Source organism: Balaenoptera physalus, assembly GCF_965194825.1.
Source record: "Balaenoptera physalus genome assembly, chromosome: 2".
Lineage (NCBI taxonomy): Eukaryota > Metazoa > Chordata > Mammalia > Artiodactyla > Balaenopteridae > Balaenoptera > Balaenoptera physalus.
The window spans coordinates 12,472,253-12,493,675 of record NC_138883.1 but is presented as its reverse complement, the minus strand read 5'-3'; the positions used below and the strand labels follow the sequence as shown (position 1 = coordinate 12,493,675).

Below are 21,423 nucleotides of genomic sequence, written 5' to 3'. Positions count from 1 at the left end.
GGACTAGTATAAGAAAGAATTTATAACTGTATTCTGGATGAGTCATAAGTTATTGCCTGGATAAAAACATTAACAATTTCAAAATGAGTTGATTAGTCTGTATAGCAGGAAATAGTATAAGGACTAAAATTAGAAAAAAGAAAAAACAATGTATAGTTATACCACAATAATAAAATAATCTCTCAATTTTCTAAAGTGACTTAGACATGACTACTAATAAAAAGACCATTCAATCTGGTATTAGAGATAGATCCACAAATAGAAGTAGTTCTAGAAGAAGAACACAAAGACAAAATACCATGAGTTCAGCTGAAGTACTTCATTCAATGTTCATTCAAGAAATATTGAGCATTTACTATGATGTGAGTTGCTAAACAAGATGGAAAAATTTAGTCCATGCTTGCTCTCAAGAAGCTTACAATTTAGAGGGGAAGATAAAAAAGGAAACACATGAGAACAGTACAGTGTGATACAGGGAGCACAGGTGCTACCAGAGCAAAAGGGCCAAACAACTCATCCAGACTGGGAGGGCCAGGGGAGTGGGGTGAATGGGGTCAGGGAAGCAGCAGCGCTAGGTACCTCCCGGTGGATGCAACACCTCTATTGAATCTTAATATACTAAGAGTTAGTGGGGAAAAAAAACAGAGACACTCCACACAGAAAAAGCAACAAATGCAAAGGCAACAGAGCTTAGAGACAACATTGCTGGCTTTAAGGAGCTACAGAGAAAGTTCAACACGGCTAAAGCTTAGAATGTTAGGAAAATGGGAAGAGTTGAAACTGCAGAGGTAGACAGAGACCAGATCATGAAAGACACCATATGTCCAACTAAGATGTTTAGACTGTATCCTGAAGTTCACAGGGAGCCACAAAGTACTAAAATCAGGGAAGTGACCTGCTTTACATTTCTGAAAAATCATTCTGGCTGCAGAAAGAAAACATATTGATTGAAGAAGGAATCATGGACACCAGAGAATAATAGGTAACACTTTTATAATGCTTATTATGGGCTAGACACTGTTCTAGAGAGAACTTCGCAGCTAGTAACTCATAAAATCCTTACTACAACCACGAATGAGATAGTATTATTATCCCAACCATAGAGATGAAAAACCCAAAGTATAGGGATGTTAATTAACTGTCCAAGGTCAGTTAGTTAGTGATGGAGCTGGATTCCAACCTAGTCATGTTCTTAACCACTATGCTATTCTGCTCTACTAAGAGACTGCTATAGTTAAACAGGCAAAAAGAAATTATAATTGGCTGAAGTTATTCAGTGGCAGTGGAAATGGAGAAAAGGGGAAGGTCTAGGGCAGCAGGTTTGTTTTTAAAGCAAATAAACTCATATGGATCACCCAATATATTAAGTAAATAAATTTATTTTGAGAAGAACAGAGCTACTCTGAAGTCAAATGACAAAGTCGTCCAGAACCCCACCACACAGCCTTCCCTTTGTCTTCATGGCAGTCCCAAGACTGAGGCACCTATGAGAAACCCTAGAGCTCCTCTGGGACACAATCCTGAAACATCACTGAGCCAGAGAGAAGTCAAGGAAATAGAACCTATAGGACTTGCAAGGTGATAACTTCAAGTTTTCTGTTTTGGGAGAGTGGTAAATGCTACCAATCACCAAGGTAGGGAAAGGAAGAGGGGAGGAAGAGGGTCACTCTACTTTGAGCCTAACTCTAAATTTACTCCAGGTCAGGAGCTCCCGATAAACAACTAAGTAAGGAACACAGAAGGGGCAGGCAGGGGGTATCACAAGCACATAAGGGCTAGAAACCTCTAGAGCAGGAATGAGTTCATAAAGTGAGAGTTCATATTGTGAGAAGAGGACAAAGTGAAAAATAAAATGCATCTTTTCAGTGGAAGAGCTCCCATTATGTTTTCCTGGCATAAATAAATACTGGTGTTTGGCCTATTTCATTCAATATTTATTTTTTGTAACCTAGAACACTGGTGCGGTAACTAAATATCATCTTGAGCATAGTAAGTGGTGGAAGACCTATGGCTCTTATTATTCTTAGGTCTGCTTAGATACAGATCATTTTGAAAGGTAATATAGACTTTTGAAGAAGATAGGCTGCATTCTCTAACTGGAGGGTCTGGGCCCTAATGAGTTACAGGAAGTATTTGGTAACCTCCTCTCAACAAATGTTTATATAAACATTTCTCAGAAATCTACATGGCCTCCTAAGTCAATGAGTTCCATGTAAATACTTAAAGGATGAAGAAGGGAGGCTGAAAGAAACCTAGCCAATCCTTAACCCTTTGTAGTAGAAATATCCTATTTGTGATCTATTAATTATGGCACTGAATCCAAAGCAAGCAATTCTATTCAAATTCCACACAGTCATTTCCATTGATACTTCATTTCCATGAAGTGTTCAATTATTCAAGTGTTTGTCTCTGAAAACAACTAGTATGAAATGAAACACCAATCAGAAATAAGTTCCAAACATTTTATACCAGACAGTGCTTGTTGCAATCTGAACACTTCTTCTTCTACTGAAGAACTGTGTGGAAGAATTCTTTCCTTTTCTGTCACAGTATCACTTTGCTTCAGAGCGTAAGGCTGCAATTTACTACATTCCAGTTTCAAGCTTTCACATTCTTCAAGTAACTGTCTGTTTTCCACACTTAGCCGTTCTTGGTCCTTCTTCAAAACACCTCTGTCATTTTCTGCAGAAGATAATTTTTTATTTATGCCTTTTATTTTATCCTCAAGTTCTTCAATTTTTTTTGTAGACTCTACTTTTTCAGCTTGTAGAACTTGAATAGTTTTTTGCATCTCATGGATTTTAGAGTGATCAGTTACTGCAATTCCTGAGCCACCTAGAACATAAACATAAAATCAGGGACACATCAAATGTCAAGTACCAAGAGACAAATAGCTTGCTATATACAACTAAAGATTTAATAAAATTCAGAACTTGGAAGGCTTAAAAAAAAAAGCTAAAATAACAGTGAGGTAATACTACTCATTAGAATGTCCAAAATCCGAACACTAACACCAGCAAATGCTGGTAAGGAGGTGGAGCAACAGGAACTCTCATTCACTGCTGGTGGGAATGCAAACTGATACAGCCAGTTTGGAAGAGTTTAATGATTTCTTTCAGAACTAACAAATATGATACTCTTATCATATGATCCAGCAATCATACTCCTTAATATTTACCCAAAGGAGCGGAAAACTTAAATCCACACAAAAACCTGAACAGGAATGTTCATAGCAGCTTTATTCATAATTGCCAAAACTTGGAAACAACTGAGATGTCCTTCAGTAGGTGAATGGATAAAAAAACTGTGGCACATCCAAACAATGGAATATTATTCAGCGCTTAAAAAGAAATGAGCTATCAAGCCATGAAAAAACATGGAGGAAGTGTACACCTGAAACTTATATAATATTGTACATCAACTACACCTCAATAGGGACTTCCCTGGTGGTCCAGTGGGTAAGACTCCACGCTCCTAATGCAGGGAGCCCAGGTTCGATCCCTGGTTGGGGAACTAGATCCTGCATGCATGCTGCAACTAAGAAGCCGGCATGCCACAACTAAGGAGTCCACATGCTGCAACAAAGATCCTGTGTGTGCAACTAAGCCAAAATAAATAAATATTAAAAAAAAAAACTACACTTCAATAAAAAATAAATTTAAAAAAAAACATGGAGGAAACTTGAATGCATATTACTAAGTGAAAGAAGTCCATCTGAAAAGGCTACATACTATATGGTTCCAACTATATGACAATTTTGGAAAAGGCAAAACAATGAAGATAATAAAAAGATCAGTGGTTTTAAGGATGGGATGGGGGGAATGAATAGGCAGAGCACAGAGGATTTTTTAGGGCAGTGAAAATACTCTGTATGATATTATGATGATATACATTCGTCCAAATCCAAAGAATGTACAACACTAAACGTAAACTCTGAGATAAACATGGACTTTGGGTGACCATGAAGTGCCTTGGTAAAAAATGTACTATTCTGATGAATGACGTAGACAGTGGGGGAGGCTGTGCATGTGCGGGAATGGGATATAAGGGAGATCTCTGTACCTCCTCAGTTTTGTTATAAATTTAAAACTGCTCTAAAAAAATAAAGTCTTTTTTTAAAAAAAGTTAAATTACCGTAATACACAAAGCATTTTTAAATAAATAGTTAAGGAAAGATATTATTTGAATCAAATACTAAAAAGCCTTTGTATCTGAGTTTGAAATAAAGTGAAAACACACCAAACAATGCAAAGAAGTCTGTATTATAACTATTTACCACAAAGGTAAAAGGCCTTTTCCATTTTTGCAGAATCTTGACAATAGTGGTGCCGCTGTAAATTTCTAGCAGATGAGCAGAACCAGTCATTTACTCATTCCTTAGAACTTAGACCAAGTTTACATCAGCTAAGTCTATCATTTAATTATGTCATTTAATACACTAAACTAACAAAATTAATAACCTTCTTGTAACAGATCTTCCAGTTCTTCAATCCGTTCTTCATAGTCACTTAATTCTTCTCGATGCCGACGAGTTATTTCTGTCAATTTCTGTTGATGTGCATTCTGCAATACTGACATTTCATGTTGATGGTTGTCAATTTCCTGACTTCGGTTCTGTTTAAGTTCCTTAAAAAATAAAAGCGAAGTTAACCACATTTAAAATAAATGAATTTAACTAAACTATTTCATTGTTGTCCAAAAGTCCATATTATTAAAAATAATTCTCTGAACATGCTCAGGCTGAAAAATTTAAATACAGGCCCCAAATCTGGACAATTCTAAAAGACCCCACCCTTTCCTTTCTTGAGCCTTAAAAGCAGTTTTTCTACTTTTAATGAGGGAACACCAGAAAGAAACAACTGAAACAAAATGCAAGCAAAAATATCTTTTTCTCTTTAGTATCTGTGACCATGAACTTCTCCTGCTAATGACATATTCCACCAATATCAGTGTCCACCTTCTGGCCAATCTGTTCCTGTTGTCCTATTATACCTATCTTTTTGTTCAGTCTTTCCTTCTCTCAGTCTTGATAGGACCCCTAAACTGTCAACCAAGGTGTCTCGCTACCCAAGTTGAGACCACTATCTCTCTCCTAGGAACCTGGATATTCAGCTGCGTCTTTCAAAGAGGGAAATTGCTTAGACCAGAAGCATTATAATAGCTGCACCCTGGAGAGCCTATCCACTGTGTCCCACTACCTAGATCTCTGATGCTGGTCTAATTTCTACCCTTCCTGAGGCCAAAATGCTCAATTTTTCCTTCAATCCTGTGGACAGAGTATCCTGGCTCCTTCTAATAAATCCTCTTATGCTTTACTTAGCCAGAGATGGTTTTTGTTGGTTGTAGCCAAGAATCCTAATCAATAAATTAGCTTCTATTTCCTGAGAAGACAAGTTATTCTTTAGTCCTACGCACTTACTTATGTACCAGTACTTGACAAGGAAGTTTACATTTAAACCTCAAAAACAATCCTACAAGAGAGGATTTTTTTTCCCAATATTTTTAATGCATAAATACATTTTTACACAAATCATATTGTATATATCGTCCTATATTTTTACTTAAGATATGAACGCTTTCTTATTTAATATTAATCAACATCACTTTTAACAGCTTTTAAGACTTTGTATACATTCATGATGGTTTCTGAAGCATACATTTCCGGGTAGAATTTTAAAGTCAAAAGGCAATGTTTAAGGCTTCTGGTATTGATTGCCACAGACAGCATCTATTCACATCTCACCAGCAGCATTAGAGTCCCAATTTCCCTGAATCTTTGTTAGTTTTATGAGGGAAAAAAAGTGCCATCTCAACTCTTCCTTTAATATACATTTTTAATTCTAGCAAGGCTAATATTTACTGTCCATTGGCATTTATTCTTTTGTGATTTGCCTATTTAAGTACTACTTTTTCCTATTGGGACTTTTTCGTGGGGAGACAGTACAGAGAAGTGGCTCCCCAGACGCGTTCTGGATTCCTACTGCCTGGGTTTAAAGTCTGACCTCACCACTTTGTATCTACATGACCTTGAGTAAGCCATGACCTCAAGCCTTCATTTCTTCATCTACAAAATATGGGCTGTCTGAGAAGTAATACATATACACAAAGCCCTTTGCAAGTACCTATTATGTTTCTTACCAATATATGTAAGAACCCTCTATATAAAGAATATTATGATATCTACTTCACTGATGATAAACAGAAGCTTGTAAAAGTTACGTAACTCGCCCAAAGCAGCACAGCTGGTAACTATTACAGCCAGGATTCAAAGCCAGGTCTGAATGAGAAACCCATCCACACTGGTATTGTAATAACAATAAAACCAAAAACTAAAAAAATTCTATACATGACAATAATTTACATACTAAAAACAATTCACTGCCCTGCTAAGTATATGTAACTGAGACTTCTCTTGAAGGAAATAATTGACACAAACTAGCAAAATTCCACCATGAAGGGAAAATAATTGTTTACAATAAATAATATTAACATTGTATTTTGTCAGTATCCTTTAACCCTACCCCTTGAAATTTCAGTGACCATAGAATTGTTTTAATAAAGACTGTTTTACGAGATACAATAGAAGATAGAGACTTATGAAATATAAACTACCTAATAAATAAATATTCAAAACCAAATGATTTTGGAAAGAGAGATATTATATACTTAAGGTGCCATAAAGAATAGAGAAGATATAAAAACAGCAAAAAAAAGTGAATATCATAATCTATAAAATACTTTTATAACTGAGCCTTTTATTAATTTAGGCTTATACATTTTTTTAAAAATTTACTTATTTAACTTATTTATTTTTGGCTGTGTTGGGTCTTTGTTGCTGCACGTGGGCTTTCTCTAGTTGCGGCGAGCGGGAGCTACTCTTTGTTGAGGTGCGCAGGCTTCTCATTGCAGTGGCTTCTCTTATTGCGGAGCACGGGCTCTAGGCGCGTGGGCTTCAGTAGTTGTGGCTCGAGGGCTCTAGAGCCCAGGCTCAGTAGTTGTGGCACATGGGCTTAGCTGCTCGGTGGCACGTGGGATCTTCCCAGACCAGGGCCTGAACCTGTGTCCCCTGCATTGGCAGGCAGATTCCTAACCACTGCACCACCAGGGAAGCCCCTAGGCTTACACTTTTAATAAACAAATTTTAGATGTATAACAGCCATTGTTCCAACAATCCACCTTACCTTAATGATACTTTGTAGTTTGCAGATTTCACTTTGATCAGAGCTATCTGATCCTTGTGCTTTAGAAGTCTAGATCAGAAAAACACAATTAGAAAATAATTGTACTGATTTTCTTACAAAAGAGAAAGTCAGAAACTAACTTTATTAGAAGATACGTTTTTTAAAAAAGGGGCATTTGCACAGGGAATACAGCCAATATTTTATAATAACTTTAAACAGAGTGTAATCTATAAAAATACTGAATCACTGTGTTGTACACCTGAAACTAGTATAAATCAACTATACTTCAATTAAAAAAAATTTAAAAAACAAATGTAAGTAAGAAAAAATGGGGGGCATTTATTTCCCAGACAAATTCTTATTAAAGAATGCCAAGCACCTTTTAAAGAACCTAGTCCAATAGTTAGTAATACACAATAAATACAAGATACCATTCAAGAGTTTGTTAACTAATTAGGGAAGACAATACTTTTACAAAATAAGAAGGAAAACACCAAAGAATATTTTTCTTGGCTCAACAAAATGTAAATCTGATGATAGTCAAGCAGCTTTCTAAAAGGTTAATTTCTAAAATGGAAAGTTACCCAATATTAATGCTAAGATTAATATTAACCTTGCTAATAATGCTAATATTAATATATTGGCTTTTGCATGATTTTCTTCTCATTCAAAGCTGTATGTTGCTCATTTATCTTTATTAACATTTACTATAGCATGTTAAGGAACCAAAAGCTGCTCTCTGGATAAAAGAAGGAATACAGTACATTGGAAAGAACATAGGATTTGAAGTCGAAAGATGTGTGTTTGAAGCACAACTTAATCACTGTGACAGTGGATGTATTACTTAAATTTTTACTTTGCTCATCTGCAAAACAGAGGTAATAAATACCTCTCATAGTTATTAAAGATAATATATTAGATTAGTATATATGGAAACATCTTGTAAAGTATGATACAAATATTAATTTTTATTATGCTTTACTAGAAAATTAAGTCCCCTGAAAGGTGCCGATTATACCTTTTTCACTGTAACATCCCAGTACAGGTCTGTCATATAGTAGGCATTCAAGATATGCTAAAGGAAATATACCAAACCTTTTCCACATGAAATCTTACCTAGGCAACGTTTCTTAAAATGTGTTCCTCAGATCATCAGAATCACCTGGGTACTTATTTGTTTGACTATATTTTTCAACATCCTAAAATAGGCTACAAAATACTAATCTCTCATCTCTTAAGGTAGGACAGGGGACCTACAATATTACCAAGTTCCTCAGGTTATTCTTACACATACAAAGTTTAAGAACTACCATCTTTCAGAGATAAGATGGACAAACAGATCATCCTCTCTTAAGGTTTATTTTGGGTACTGGGAATGTCTAGCAACTTGGGAAGCAAGGAGATCATTTTAATTGGGAGGATTTCTCCTTTACACAACAAGATTACACTCACAAAAAGATAGAAAATAACTCTTTACTTATATACTTTATTTTTCTCCACAATGATGGAATAAAGTCTATATGAACAATGTTCCAGTTTATTTCAGGTCTCCTGTGTATTGGCAACCTCAGTAATACATAAAATCTGATAAAGAAGATAAAAAAGGGATCCTTGGAAGAAAGTTTACAGCCCAAAATAGGAAGGACTTAATTTCTATTCTAATGTGTGAGAAACAACACATAATAGTTTATGTGTTTTATAATACCAATTATCAGATTTTTCATTTTACATATAATTAATGCAAAGAAGAACCTCAGACAACATCTAAGCAAGTAGTTTCAAATCTGGTGCCTTGGTTCCACCAGAGAAGTCTCAGGGACTCCAGGGGAAGAGGTGCTGGTTCAACCACAGCAACTCCATTTTTGTCTCCTTTAAGTGCTGGACTTGTAGCTTTTAGTTTTATTTTAAAGCATGGTTCTCTTGCTTTAAATTTTTTGGAAATTTCTTCCAAATATTGTACAGAAGGGGAAACTGAGGCTGAGAGAGAAAGATGACCTGACTAAAACCACTTAAAAAGTCACTGGCTGAATCAGAACACAGGTTTCTGATTTCCTAGTCCAGGATTCTTTCTGATACCAAAACTTCTACACATGGCATCATTACTTTTACTCACTCACAGTTTTCAAAAACTCATGAAAATTCTACCTACCTGAGCAATATGCCTCCAATGGCCAACTTCAGACTCAAGTCTTGAGACTTCATTTGACAATCTGTTTATTTCTCGTTGTGATGAAATGATGTCACCAAAATCCATGTCATCATCGTGGAAAGCTGAAGCATGATGACTTAAACCATAACCGAATGAAGGAGATGCAGTGGTTGCTGGTACACCACCAGCTCCTGAAATCACTGACTGAGCAGCTGACTGCAGCTTCAGCAACTGATCCTGCAGCGCAATCTGTCTTGCTTTAAGATGGCTGATTTCTACCTATATTTATAATCCATATTTTAGAGAAGGTACTTCAAAATAACCATATTGACCCTTTTATACATTCATAATGTTAAAAGCTATAATAGTTTAAGATGACCCAACGACAGTACTCTATCAACTGAATCCAAGTTGTCTATTAACACCCCAACATAACATTTTTATTTCAAAACCATGATTACCATACAGCATAGATAATGTTCCGATTAATATGAGCAACAGAATTCCACTCATACATTAACTAAAGCAATAAAATCCTCAGTTAAACATCAGTTTACCATCTTCTACATATCAGGTAGTATAGTATATGTAATTTCTTAGGGTTCTGTTTGTGATTATCAAGCCTCAAGAGATGAGAAAATAAAAGCTGCAACAGTCTATGCACTGGTAAGCTTCCTTAGAACACCTGTTGGAAGAGTCTTTTGTAACTGATTATGTATGGCTGGATTTAGGCTTAAAATGCACCATGAATCAGGTAACTTTGTACTGATCTACACAACAAGGCTGGAAGAAAGCTTTGATTTATTAATCCGATCTTCACAGTAAGCCTGTGATTAATAGCCCATTAGTCTTAGAAAGAAATCATGCACTGAAAGAGGCCTTGGCTTTAGCCTTGGCAAAGAAAGGCCGGTGAAAATCTGATTCTACTCAGGGAGACAACAGTATAAAAACCGTGAAACCCCGAGTGGAGTTTTGACTGAAGGCTTGCAATACCAAGTCAATGTCCAAAAGAAGTTATAAAAATAGGACTTACCATAATGCCACATCCATTCCAAGTAAGAGATTACTCAAAACATAAAAGCAAGCTAGAGAAAACTGAAATAAGCTTTCTGTAAAATACTCAAGCTAGTCCAAAAGACAACCTGCCACAACGGAGGAAAATTTGATACTGAGGAGACAGCAAGTAACAGTATTTCTAATGTCAAGCAATTAGACAAACAAAAATCAAATACAATTATGTTAAATGTCATAGTAAACATTTTTTCGTATCAGAGCCCCTTTTCTAATGGAGATTTATAATAATGTACAAATTTTATTTTCCCATAAATGATATGAGGCAAATTGCATCTATGGGCAATATGAACATCACAACAAGGGCAACAAATAGATTCAGAAAATAGCAGATCTAAAGTATATATTATCTTTCATTCTAGTAAAAAGTACTGAAATCAACAATTCTTTTCAAATGTAGCTATAATGCAAAGAAAGTTCTCATTATACAACAGACATTTACATCAAGTTGTGGAGTTAAAAAGTACAAACTCTACTAACAAAGATGTATTCCTAAACTTGAATTCTTAATTTGCCCTCTAATATCCATAGTTAAGTAGAAAATAAAATGCCAGATTATTCCACAGCAATTTTTTCAACTAGGATGTAAGCATCAGAATCAGCTATGGGGTTTCTGAAAAATACCAATAACAGAGCCCCTTCCCAGTACACTAAATCAGAATCTCCTAGAGGACCTAACAATGTGTATTTTTTATGATTCAGCTGTAAACCCCTGGGTGATTCAGCTACTGCTCTATCGGAGTATCTGTAAATCAGTGCTGCTCAAAGTGTGGTCTGTGGACCAATGCCACGAATGTTTGCTACCAGTCCGTGACAAGATAAGTAAAGAAACTAAAAGAGTAAGGCTTAAAGACTTTTAAAGCAAGTTGACAGGGGCTTCCCAGGTGGCGCAGTGGTTAAGAATCCACCTGCCAAGGCAGAAGACGTGGGCTCGAGCCCTGTGAGCCACAACTACTGAAGGCCGCGCACCTAGAGCCCGTACTCCCAACAAGAGAAGCCACTGCAATGAGAAGCTTGCGCACCTCAACAAAGAGTAGCCCCCGCTCGCCGCAACCAGAGAAAAGCCCACGCACAGCAACGAAGACCCAACGCAGCCAAAAATAAAGTAAACAAATAAATAAATTAAAAAAAAAATAAAGCAAGTTGACAGAGTAATTTTACATCTTCTGAATCCTTACCAAAAAAAAAAAAAAAAGTGGGCTTTTAACTTTCATTTGAACTTGTAACTTTGCTTTTTTACATTCATTTTATTTTTGTAGTAATTCATTTTTACTGTATTTTATGAAATCAATTCCAGATTGGAAATTTAAGTTCTTCTTTAAATGTTTATATTTATCTTCAGTGTGGTTTACTTTTATTTTTCATCTTAGTATGTCACTAAAAGAACTTGAAATCAATGCATCTAAATTTTAAAAACCCAAATATAAAGTGATAGTAGAAATGAACATTTAACCAACAAACTGACAAACACCCCAGTGATCTGGATAATTAAACAAGAAATTCTGTGGCTCAATTCCACAGAATCATTTGCTGAATTCCACTTACATACTAAACACTGAAGAGAATTCAATGACAGAATGAAACATTAGGGACATAGTCTATTATTTTAAGGATTTGTAGTAACATTGGTTAACTTATATAATATTATCAAAACTGCAAAGGAGGGCTTCCCTTGTGGCGCAGTGGTTAAGAATCTGCCTGCCAATGCAGGGGACACGGGTTCGAGCCCTGGTCTGGGAAGATCCCACATGCCACAGAGCAACTAAGCCCGTGAGCCACAACTACCGAGCCTGCGCGTCTGGAGCCTGTGCTCCGCAACGGGAGAGGCCACGAGAGTGAGAGGCCCGCGCACCGCGATGAAGAGTGGCCCCCGCTCTCCGCAACTGGAGAAAGCCCTCGCACAGAAACGAAGACCCAACACAGCCAAAAATAAATTAATTAATTAATTTAAAAAAAAAAACTGCAAAGGAAAGATAAGCTACCTCCAAAATAACCATTTCTATCAAACTAAAGGGGGAAAAAATTATAGAACAGTATAAGTCAACTATAAAATACCTAATATTCCGTTTTTCCATGGAAAATCAAGTAAACACTAATAAGCGTATGTTAACACTTGTAGTTAAAATCATTTTTTAAAAAAGAAATGTTATTAACAATCACAATGATTTAAAACAAATTTAGGTAAATAGATGAGAAATAAGTTTCATAAAATCAGAAATTATAAGCAACAAATGCCTGAAGATATTGTACACTAAGACTTTTCTTCTTTTGGAAAGTAGAAATTAAACTCCACAGAGGTTAGTTTATGTAATATAAACGTAAAAGCTTACAGAGTTCTTGTTAAATTAGTGATATCATACTGAGTTGGAAATTACTAACTTCAACACTTTTGATATTTTCATGGATCTAAACAGGGCTTGATTTATAACTCTTAGAAACCATCCTAAATACATTACAGTGAAGTAAATATGAAGTAACTGTAATAACCTTTACCTCTTTCTGTTGCAGTTGATTTCGGTAACTCATAGACTGCTGCTTTATTTGAAGTTCTGATGCTTCATGCTTCTCTTCCAGATCAGTACAAAGTTTTTTGAGTCTCTCATTCTAGAAGCAAAGAAAAAAGTGTTTTCAACAAAAAGACTAAAAGTAAAACATGTTAGTAACAGTTATGTGCAGGGCATTATGAAAAACATATTGCTTCATGCACAAAAAAGATGTATTATAGTTGGTCTCAGAATTCTGACCTTTAAACCACAATTTCAATTAAAGTTACAAGTGCAATAAGCATGTTTATAGAGATTATGCATAATTCTGAACCAAAGTTTTTTAAAAATCTTGCTCAGTTTGATTTTCTGCTAAGAAAAACTCACTAAACAGTGTTTCCCCCATCTTTGTACACCCAGTGTCTAGCATACAGTAGGCAATAAATGTCTGGTAAATGAATGACCTAGATTACATGTTTAAACTTCTGTTTTCTCCCTGAACAGTAGAAGTTTTTTAAAGAAACCTTTTTTAAAAAAGACTTATGGCTGAAGTATAGGTAGGAGGCCAAAACCTGACATTACTTGTCTGATTGAACCCTAGGCTCCTGAGTGAGGCACCTCTGAAAAATCCATTTTAAAAACCACTACTAGAACTCAGTTTGGAAAACCACAGTTAGAAGTACAAAAAATACTCTAAATATAATTCAATGAATCTAGACATCACAGTCTTTTGTTTTAAGATGTTGGAAAATACGAAAAAAATTACTTAAATTTTATGTACCTAAGTATTAAATTATGTTAACCTAATATCATCCTTTGACATTTGAATGAATAAGGGTATAATGGAGCAAGAGAAACGGACACTAAAACTTTCTGCAAAAAGGAATTTACAAATTATTACAGATAATAATGTACTCAGAATTCTACTAATGTATCTGCAAGCAGAGTTTAACAATGATAACTGAGAATAAGGAGATTCATGGCGGGAAAGAAAGCTCCCACTAGAAGGTGAAGACTTTTTCACTTTGAGGATGTCATCTGTTTTCTTCTTAGATTCTAGGAATTTCTTACATCAACAGATGTGAAAATTATGATCCAGGGAGATTAAATGAATTCCCAGAGAAAATCAATGGTGTAAAATAAAGGAAAAATTATCACACACACAAACCCTAGTTTGGGAGTCTATCTCCAGAAATCTAACAGACCTTGGTTATCTTGCAGAAATATGAATAAGAAACAGGACCAATGGTCACACAACTAATTACCTTCTAATCTACTGGCTGCTTTTGCACGATTTTCTGTGAGCTGTTCACATGAAAATACCATACATAACTGAGGCAAGAGAATATACTAAAGTCAAAACCTAGTAATAAAGTCCACTCTAGGCTTTTTCACATAAAAATACCTAAGGCTATTTGTTTAACTCTGATGAATAACTAGAACTGGAAAACTTTCAATCTGGCCAATAACTAATTGGTTGTCTTTCCTCATCTCCCTAGCCATGTAAGAGTCAGAAAGGTTGATAACGCATATGAAGGACAGATTCTCTTCATGTGGCTGACCCAAAACATGCCAGGAGTTGTCCGTGGTCATATTTTCTATTATATGAAATATGAAGCAGAGGGGGCTGGTCTGAAAGGAAAAAAGAATAAACACACACAAGGAACAGAGAGGAATAAAAATGAGAGAGATGGATTCCTGATGGCAACCAGTTCCGGTTGAAGCCCTTTCCTAAAGACTGGCTAAAATTTATGCCCCTGGAATCCATGAGACACTCATATCCTTAAATTATTCCACTGTGCTTAACCCTTGCTATATCATCAAGGTCTACTGGAACCAATTTTAGTTTGTGAGTTTCTTTTTTGAGTAATATTAAGGACTGATATTTAAAACATTTATTCTTTCTTAGTAGTCTTCCAACAAACAAAGAGAAAATATACTTTAAAAAAAAAAAATTAAAACTCATTCTATCTTGCAATTACCATAAGGGTACATTGGGCCCTTTTACAATATAAATCTAAGAATAATCATGAGGTCACAATGATCTTGTTTTTTCTGTATCTTGAAACGTTTTGCTATTTTATCATCCTAAGAATTAATCATTAATCATCAATTATTTACAACTATGTTAAAAAAAGACTTAAGAAAACAGAAGAACTGATGGAATCACCTAGAAGAATGATGCAACAGTGAAATAACCAGTTTTCTGACTGCATTACCCAAAGTACTGCATCATCTTTTAAAAAGGAAAAAGCCAATCTGGAGCCACCATCTTTGCAGCGGTTTTTTTGTTTGTTTGTTTTTGGAGGAGTTTTTTTTTTTTTTTCACTTTCATTGAACACAATTGAAAATTCAGAATTTTCACTTTTCAACAGAGAAGAAAACTGACAGAGGAAAATATTCTACAATTAGACAACTGAGAAGATAAATGCAAAGAGACAGAAAACAGCACTCTAGAGTCTAATGGTTATGGTGAAAATGAATGTAGAAGCAAAATCTCAGACAAGTCTTCGAATAACAAGTCTACTGAATAACAATATCCTAGATGAATTTCTCAAACTCAAGAACTGAGGAGTGAACAACATATTTCTAAGAACAAAAAGGAAATATGGTGTTCTCATGAAGTTAGTCATTCTATAAGAAAAGATTTTATCTCACAATATTTTGTGACAAAAACCTGAACCATTCATGCCACTTTACTAAATGGATATGTAACAGTATTCTTTCATTATGTATGATATTTGTACACCAGCATTTACTTGATACAGTCCCTACATGGACAAATGCTGAAGGCAGGTGTATACACAGGTGACTAGGAGGAAACAGATGACATAAGAATGAAAAAACTCAGTGGATTGATCACTCTAACTGGTATTTATAAATCTAAGAATAAAAATGCTTTGTAATTATGGAGCAAACAGCCACACCTTTAACAAAATCATAAGCCGTCAAAGTTTTCATAAGTATTGGTTTTAATGACACAAGTCAGGAAGAAAAACCAGAAGTAATAATATGTTAAAATCTATTGGAGATGTAATTGAAATCTGGAATCAGTATTTACAAGGTAAGATACATTCCAGTTCACAAAAAGAGTTAATAAGCAGTTAACTGCATTCAAAGAACATTGCCTATTTTGAGCATATATGCTTTCAAAAGCAGAAACACATGGAATAAAAATCTGAATTTGCTATATATAAGTTCTTATTAAAATTTCTAATAAAGTTTTTCACTATCATTTTATTCTTCTGTAAATTTTTTATAAAATAACTTAAAACAAAAAAATTAAAAGTACATTGGATCGAGATGGTAAATGTGAAGACTTTTTCTTGGCACAGATGGTTAAATTGGCTTAGATTGGTTGCCATTAGTTGCAACTGAGGAAACTTAACTAATTAAGTCAATTTCAAATATTAACATCTGTAAGCAAATCTAATTTCCTCTAGAAAACATACTGCCCTCTGTCTATACTAAAACTTTCTAAATAAATAGAATTTTCTATTGTAATTTCCTAGTGGTTTCAATCATATGTTCACTTTCTCTTATTGCAGTCACATAAGGCATTACCTTTATGAAGTGCTTATGTGCTGATAGAGGCAAGAATCATGTATAGTCAAAATCACCTTAGAAAATAAAGTCCTTGGGAAGTCCAAGTTTGTTCGGGAACCCAAACAAACTTTTTGGCCAACCCAGTATTTGAGTAGCTCACGGTACTCTGAATAAGCACCGAACAAGGAAGTTGGCTTTCATTTGGGGATGTGTTATACCAAAAATAAATATTTTTGAACACTAGAACCACACTTGCCACAGTCCAAACATAAAATTAGGAGAGAGACTAGAGTTGAAATCAACAGAGGGACAGAAGATTTCTATCTCCCTTCCCAACCTCAATACAGAGCAGTCATTCATTAAGCAGGTTAACCCCATTTGCTTCCCCCCCCCAGATGTATACTGGCAAATTTAGCTTAATTAATACCATTACACACATCTCTGCCATCTAATTCTCCGGGGTGGGCCCATCCTGAGTGCTTCCTCAAGGATTTCTTTAGGGACTATAGGGACTACTTCCTATCTCAGCCTTACAAAGAAAGAAGCTATTACATTCATCTGTCACTGAAGCATCTACTAATTAGGTAATTACAGCTAAGGTCTCTTAAGTGCCATCAAATTGCCATCTTCTATTGAGGCAGAATACTTCAACAGTCCCTCTTGAGAGATCCCTCTACTTTTTGCCATCTTCTATTGAGGCAGAATACTTCAATAGTCCCTCTTGAGAGATCCCTCTACTTTCAGATTCCACAATCTGACCTTGATAATCTAGACCAGAGCTCAGTAATGCTTGTTGTCAGAAAGTATTTTCTTATATTTAAATTCCATTTTCTCTTTTATGGGCTTAGCAAGGGAAAACATGCTTACCACAGTCCTCTAAGAATACTGTTTGCTGAAATACTATTAAGTGTTCCCTCGCTGTTCTTATCCAAAGGCTAAATAGTTGGATGTCTTTAGTACTTTACAACAGATCCCACTTTAAAACCTTTCATTTTCTTTACGGCTTTCCTTTGAACCCTTTCCAAGTTTTCCTCATCCCTATTAAGTACAATGTCCAGAGCTAGTTATCACGAGGCACTGACTAATAATGAAAAAAATGGTAAAATTAATTTGCTATTCCTATATTCTACATTCTCTGTATACAAATATCACACTTTTTTAATGTTAGGGGATTAAAAAGCTCTAGATTAAACAGAATTGCATTCTTCACATTATACTTAAATAAACGTACTACTGCAGTTTAGCATACTAATAAAACATAGTAAATCCTTGATAATGATAAACTGTTGCCAATGTTATTTTCTAAATTTGGCAGATTTCCTTCTTCCAGCATTCAGAAGCAGCGATGGGAATATTTAATAGCAAAGTGCAGTAACATGTAAATATATTCTTCATCAAAGGAAGATGACAGGACTTAAAAAAAAAACTAAGATAAAGGGAAAGAGAGAAAAAGTGCATTAAAAAGAGAGGACTGAAACAAAGTATGAATAACTTTCATGGCTTCAAAAAAGGAAAAAATCTAAATCTTTACGTTTCCTTACCTCTGATCTTAAGATTGTATGAATGGCTTCAACTTCCTTTCTCCTAGCATTAGGTAATTCTGCTACAAAAGAAACAGCATATACTGAATATATATTCAGTCAACACCATGTGAAGTAAACAGGCATTTTAAGGAAAGTATATATTTCACTGAGCTTTAAACAGAGTGGTATGCTGATCTGAGAACAAATTCAGAAGACAAACATCACTCGATTGTTATCACAACTTTCTACTGTCACAAATGTTCTTTATTGTCATGTAAGTCATTCTTTGCCTATCTTCTATACCCTAGAGCATCTACCTTTACCCATTGGAAGTGTTCATTAAAATTTTGTTATGGGGCTTCCCTGGTGGCACAGTGGTTTAAGAATCCGCCTGCCAATGCAGGGGACACGGGTTCGATCCCTGCTCCGAGAAGATCCCATGTGCTGCGGAGCAACTAAGCCTGTGTGCCACAACTACTGAGCCTGCGCCCTAGAGCTCGCGAGCCACAACTATTGAACCCGCGTGCCTAGAGCCCATTCTCCACAACAAGAGAAGCCACCGCAATGAGAAGCCCGTGCTCACCGCAACTAGAGAAAGCCAGCACACAGCAACGAAGATCCAAAGCAGCCAAAAATAAAATAAATTTTTTAAAAAATTTTGTTATGGAAAATTAATCTCTCTGTTGGCTTAGTATAAATTTTGATGCAACTTACGCAGCTGGGGTTTTAAGGGCATATTTCTTTTCTTTTTTCTTTTTTTCTTGGTTTGGCCGTGCTGTGCAGCTTGTGGGATCTTAGTTCCCCGACCAGGGATTGAACCCAGGCCCTCGGCAATGAAAGCGCCGAGTCCTAACCACTGGACCACCAGGGAATTCCCAAGGACGTATTTCTCTTATGAAACTGGGGTTTAGAGGGCCTTACTTCTAATTTTTTCTGCTCCCAATACTACCAAAAAATTAATGACCTACACACAAAGAATAAAAATGCAGCAAAAGAACACTTATTTCAAGTAACATGGACACAAATTATTTAAAATGGGAATGAGCTCAGTCTTGTTTTGTACATTTTCATTTGGAAGGAAAGTCAGAGGCCCACAGTACCAAAATGGCACAGCTGATGCTGCCAGATGACCATCATCCACAGAGTTAGATTCTTTTCTAAGTATTAGTATTTTTCATTACTCACAGCCCTTTAATACTATAAAAATAACTTCTCTGAATTAGTTTAAATCAAAAGAAAATACAAGTGGCATCCGATAAATAACAGTGACAAACCCAGTGTCACTGTTTGTCACCAGTGTTTTGAAAATCACCAGGTGGGGATGCTTGGGTGGTTGTTTATATATCTTGCTTGAAACTCTGACAGGATTGTCTAACTGCTATTCAGAAGTGAACAAATTATAATCTAATCTGTTTAGGAAGGTCATTGTTAGAAGCAGCAACTGTTTCAAAGAGGGATTTAAAAAAAAGAAAGTCATGAAGACTTTTCCCCCCAGAGCCGCCCCCACAAAATCCTGGTCTTTTTAAGAATAAAGGGGAGATGTTATGCAGACCAAAAAAGTTTTTCCTCAGTGAGGGAAAACAAAAATAACAACTATCATTTATTGATGCTTACTATTTGTTAGGCACAGTGCTACGCATCTTACACTCATGATTTCATTTAATCCTCCCAACTTCATGATAGGTATAATTATCCCTATTTAACACATAAGAACACTCTGCTTTTTAAAGGTTAAGTATTTAATAATTTGCCAAAGATCCCACAATTTGTAACACATGGAAGTGGAATTTCAATCCATGTCTGATTTAAAAGCCCAAGCTCCTAAATCAATATAGTGTTTGGTAAAATAGCAACTTTCTGATATTGTAAAGATGGGTAATTTTCAAGTTGTATCAACAGTGCTATTTTGGAACTGTTCTTGTTCACTGCTGGCACAGGGTAGACACTCAATAAATACTTGTTGAATGAATAAATGAACTGCACTCTGACCCTATTTTTAAATGAGTCACAAAATCAATAAATTGGGTGTTAAGCAAGTCCTATTTTAATGCAAGGGAAAACAATAAAAGCAGATTTTTAATTACTCAGCAAATTTTTTATTGAGCATCTACTATGTACCAAGGAAGGGACCACATACTGGTAATATAAGGATAAATAAAATAGAGCTGTCAGAGAGAGATCCACAAAGTTCTGTTAGACACAACTCAACCTGCCATGGAGTTAGAATGGTTTCACCAGGTACCTGACATGTGAGCAGGGTCATACAGGAAAAATTGTTTTCCAGGCAAAGGAGGGTAGTGGAGGAAGTAGAACGGAAGGGCTTTCCATGCAAAGGCCTGGAGCTGTGTAGGTACCTCACAACGTTGCCTGTGCAGAAGCTCTGGGTGTAAGCATGCTTGTGTATATGAATGTGCATATATGTGGCTGTTGGGAGACAAGGGGAGAGAACAAGAGGCAAGACTGGAAGAGGTAGGTTGAACCCGGATAGGATAGGTTTCTGGTCTTCCAAAATTAAGAGGCTTGGATTTTATCCTGTAAGTAACAGAGTCAAGAGATTTTAAAGCACATTTTTTTTTAGAAAAGTAATTGGCAACACAACAGGAAATGGAGTAAAGTAAGGAGAAACAAGTGACAGGACAAGAAAGAGAGTGTGTGGGAGAGATAATGGGGATCTGAACTAAGGAAGTAGGAATAATAAGGAAAGGACAAATACAAACAATTCAGGCACAGGATGAACAAGATTTGGTGACTAACTGGAAGTAGGAGAAAAAAAAGAAAGAGGCAAAACAAAGTGACAAAGATTTCTAAGTTTAGGAGAATGGGTAGATGGTGAAACCATTAAAACTGAGAATACAGGAGCACATTTGGTGGGAAGAACAAACTGAATTCTACCTTAAGCCTGTAGGACATCTAAGTTGGAGGCGGGGTGCCTATTTTCTGGCTTAGGGTCAAAGGAATAGTCAACTGTTTTCCCTTATCTAGGAAACAAGAAGAGACTAGGCATTTCCCATGTTATCTAGCCCTTCTCTGCTTCTGACTGCCCTCAGGGTCACATGACCCTTTCCTGAACACAGGAAGAATCCCTTTAACTCCCATCCCCAACCTGTCCCACCTGATGTACCCCCAAGCAGTTAAATGGATTTCGGCAGCTCCCCAATCTTCCTCCCTTCTAAATAGACCCCACAGAAATTCTAAATATGGATACTGTTTTTCTAAATCAAACCATCTGTCTCTATTTCAACCAAATAAACACGAAGACTCAGTTAAATCAGTATTAAAAAATTAAACCAGAATTCTAATTTATTTACAACAAACAAAACTGCCAAAGAAACTGCTCTCATCCAAAAGACGACCCATTATCTCTCTGGAGGCAGACCCAGATTGAAATGTAAAAAGTCTTTTGATCTAAATACTTGCTGAAAGAAATATCAAGAAATCAAAGGGGTAATTAACTTAATCAACGATTACCA

The 21,423-nt window shown here is 35.8% G+C and overlaps 1 protein-coding gene across 7 annotated transcripts in view; it reads right to left on the bottom strand.

The window, feature by feature from the left end:
• The window catches only part of TRIP11 (thyroid hormone receptor interactor 11), a 68,051-nt gene that overhangs the window by 42,674 nt on the left and 3,954 nt on the right, over nt 1-21,423 (bottom strand). For 2 of the 7 annotated variants that reach the window (XR_014260951.1, XM_082451178.1), the window contains exons 2-7: nt 17,972-18,033; nt 12,895-13,005; nt 9,331-9,609; nt 7,182-7,250; nt 4,461-4,626; nt 2,470-2,835 (exon numbers count right to left, since the gene is read on the bottom strand). Coding sequence is in view for 6 of the 7 variants with exons in the window: in XM_082451178.1 (XP_082307304.1) it covers nt 2,470-2,835; nt 4,461-4,626; nt 7,182-7,250; nt 9,331-9,609; nt 12,895-13,005; nt 17,972-18,033 (1,053 nt within the window). In the remaining variant the exon portion in view is untranslated. Of the gene's footprint in view, nt 1-2,469; nt 2,836-4,460; nt 4,627-5,632; nt 7,161-7,181; nt 7,251-9,330; nt 9,610-12,894; nt 13,006-17,971; nt 18,034-21,423 lie in introns of those variants that run through there. The other 5 variants (XM_082451179.1, XM_082451180.1, XM_082451181.1 and 2 more) reach the window with 5 other exon arrangements.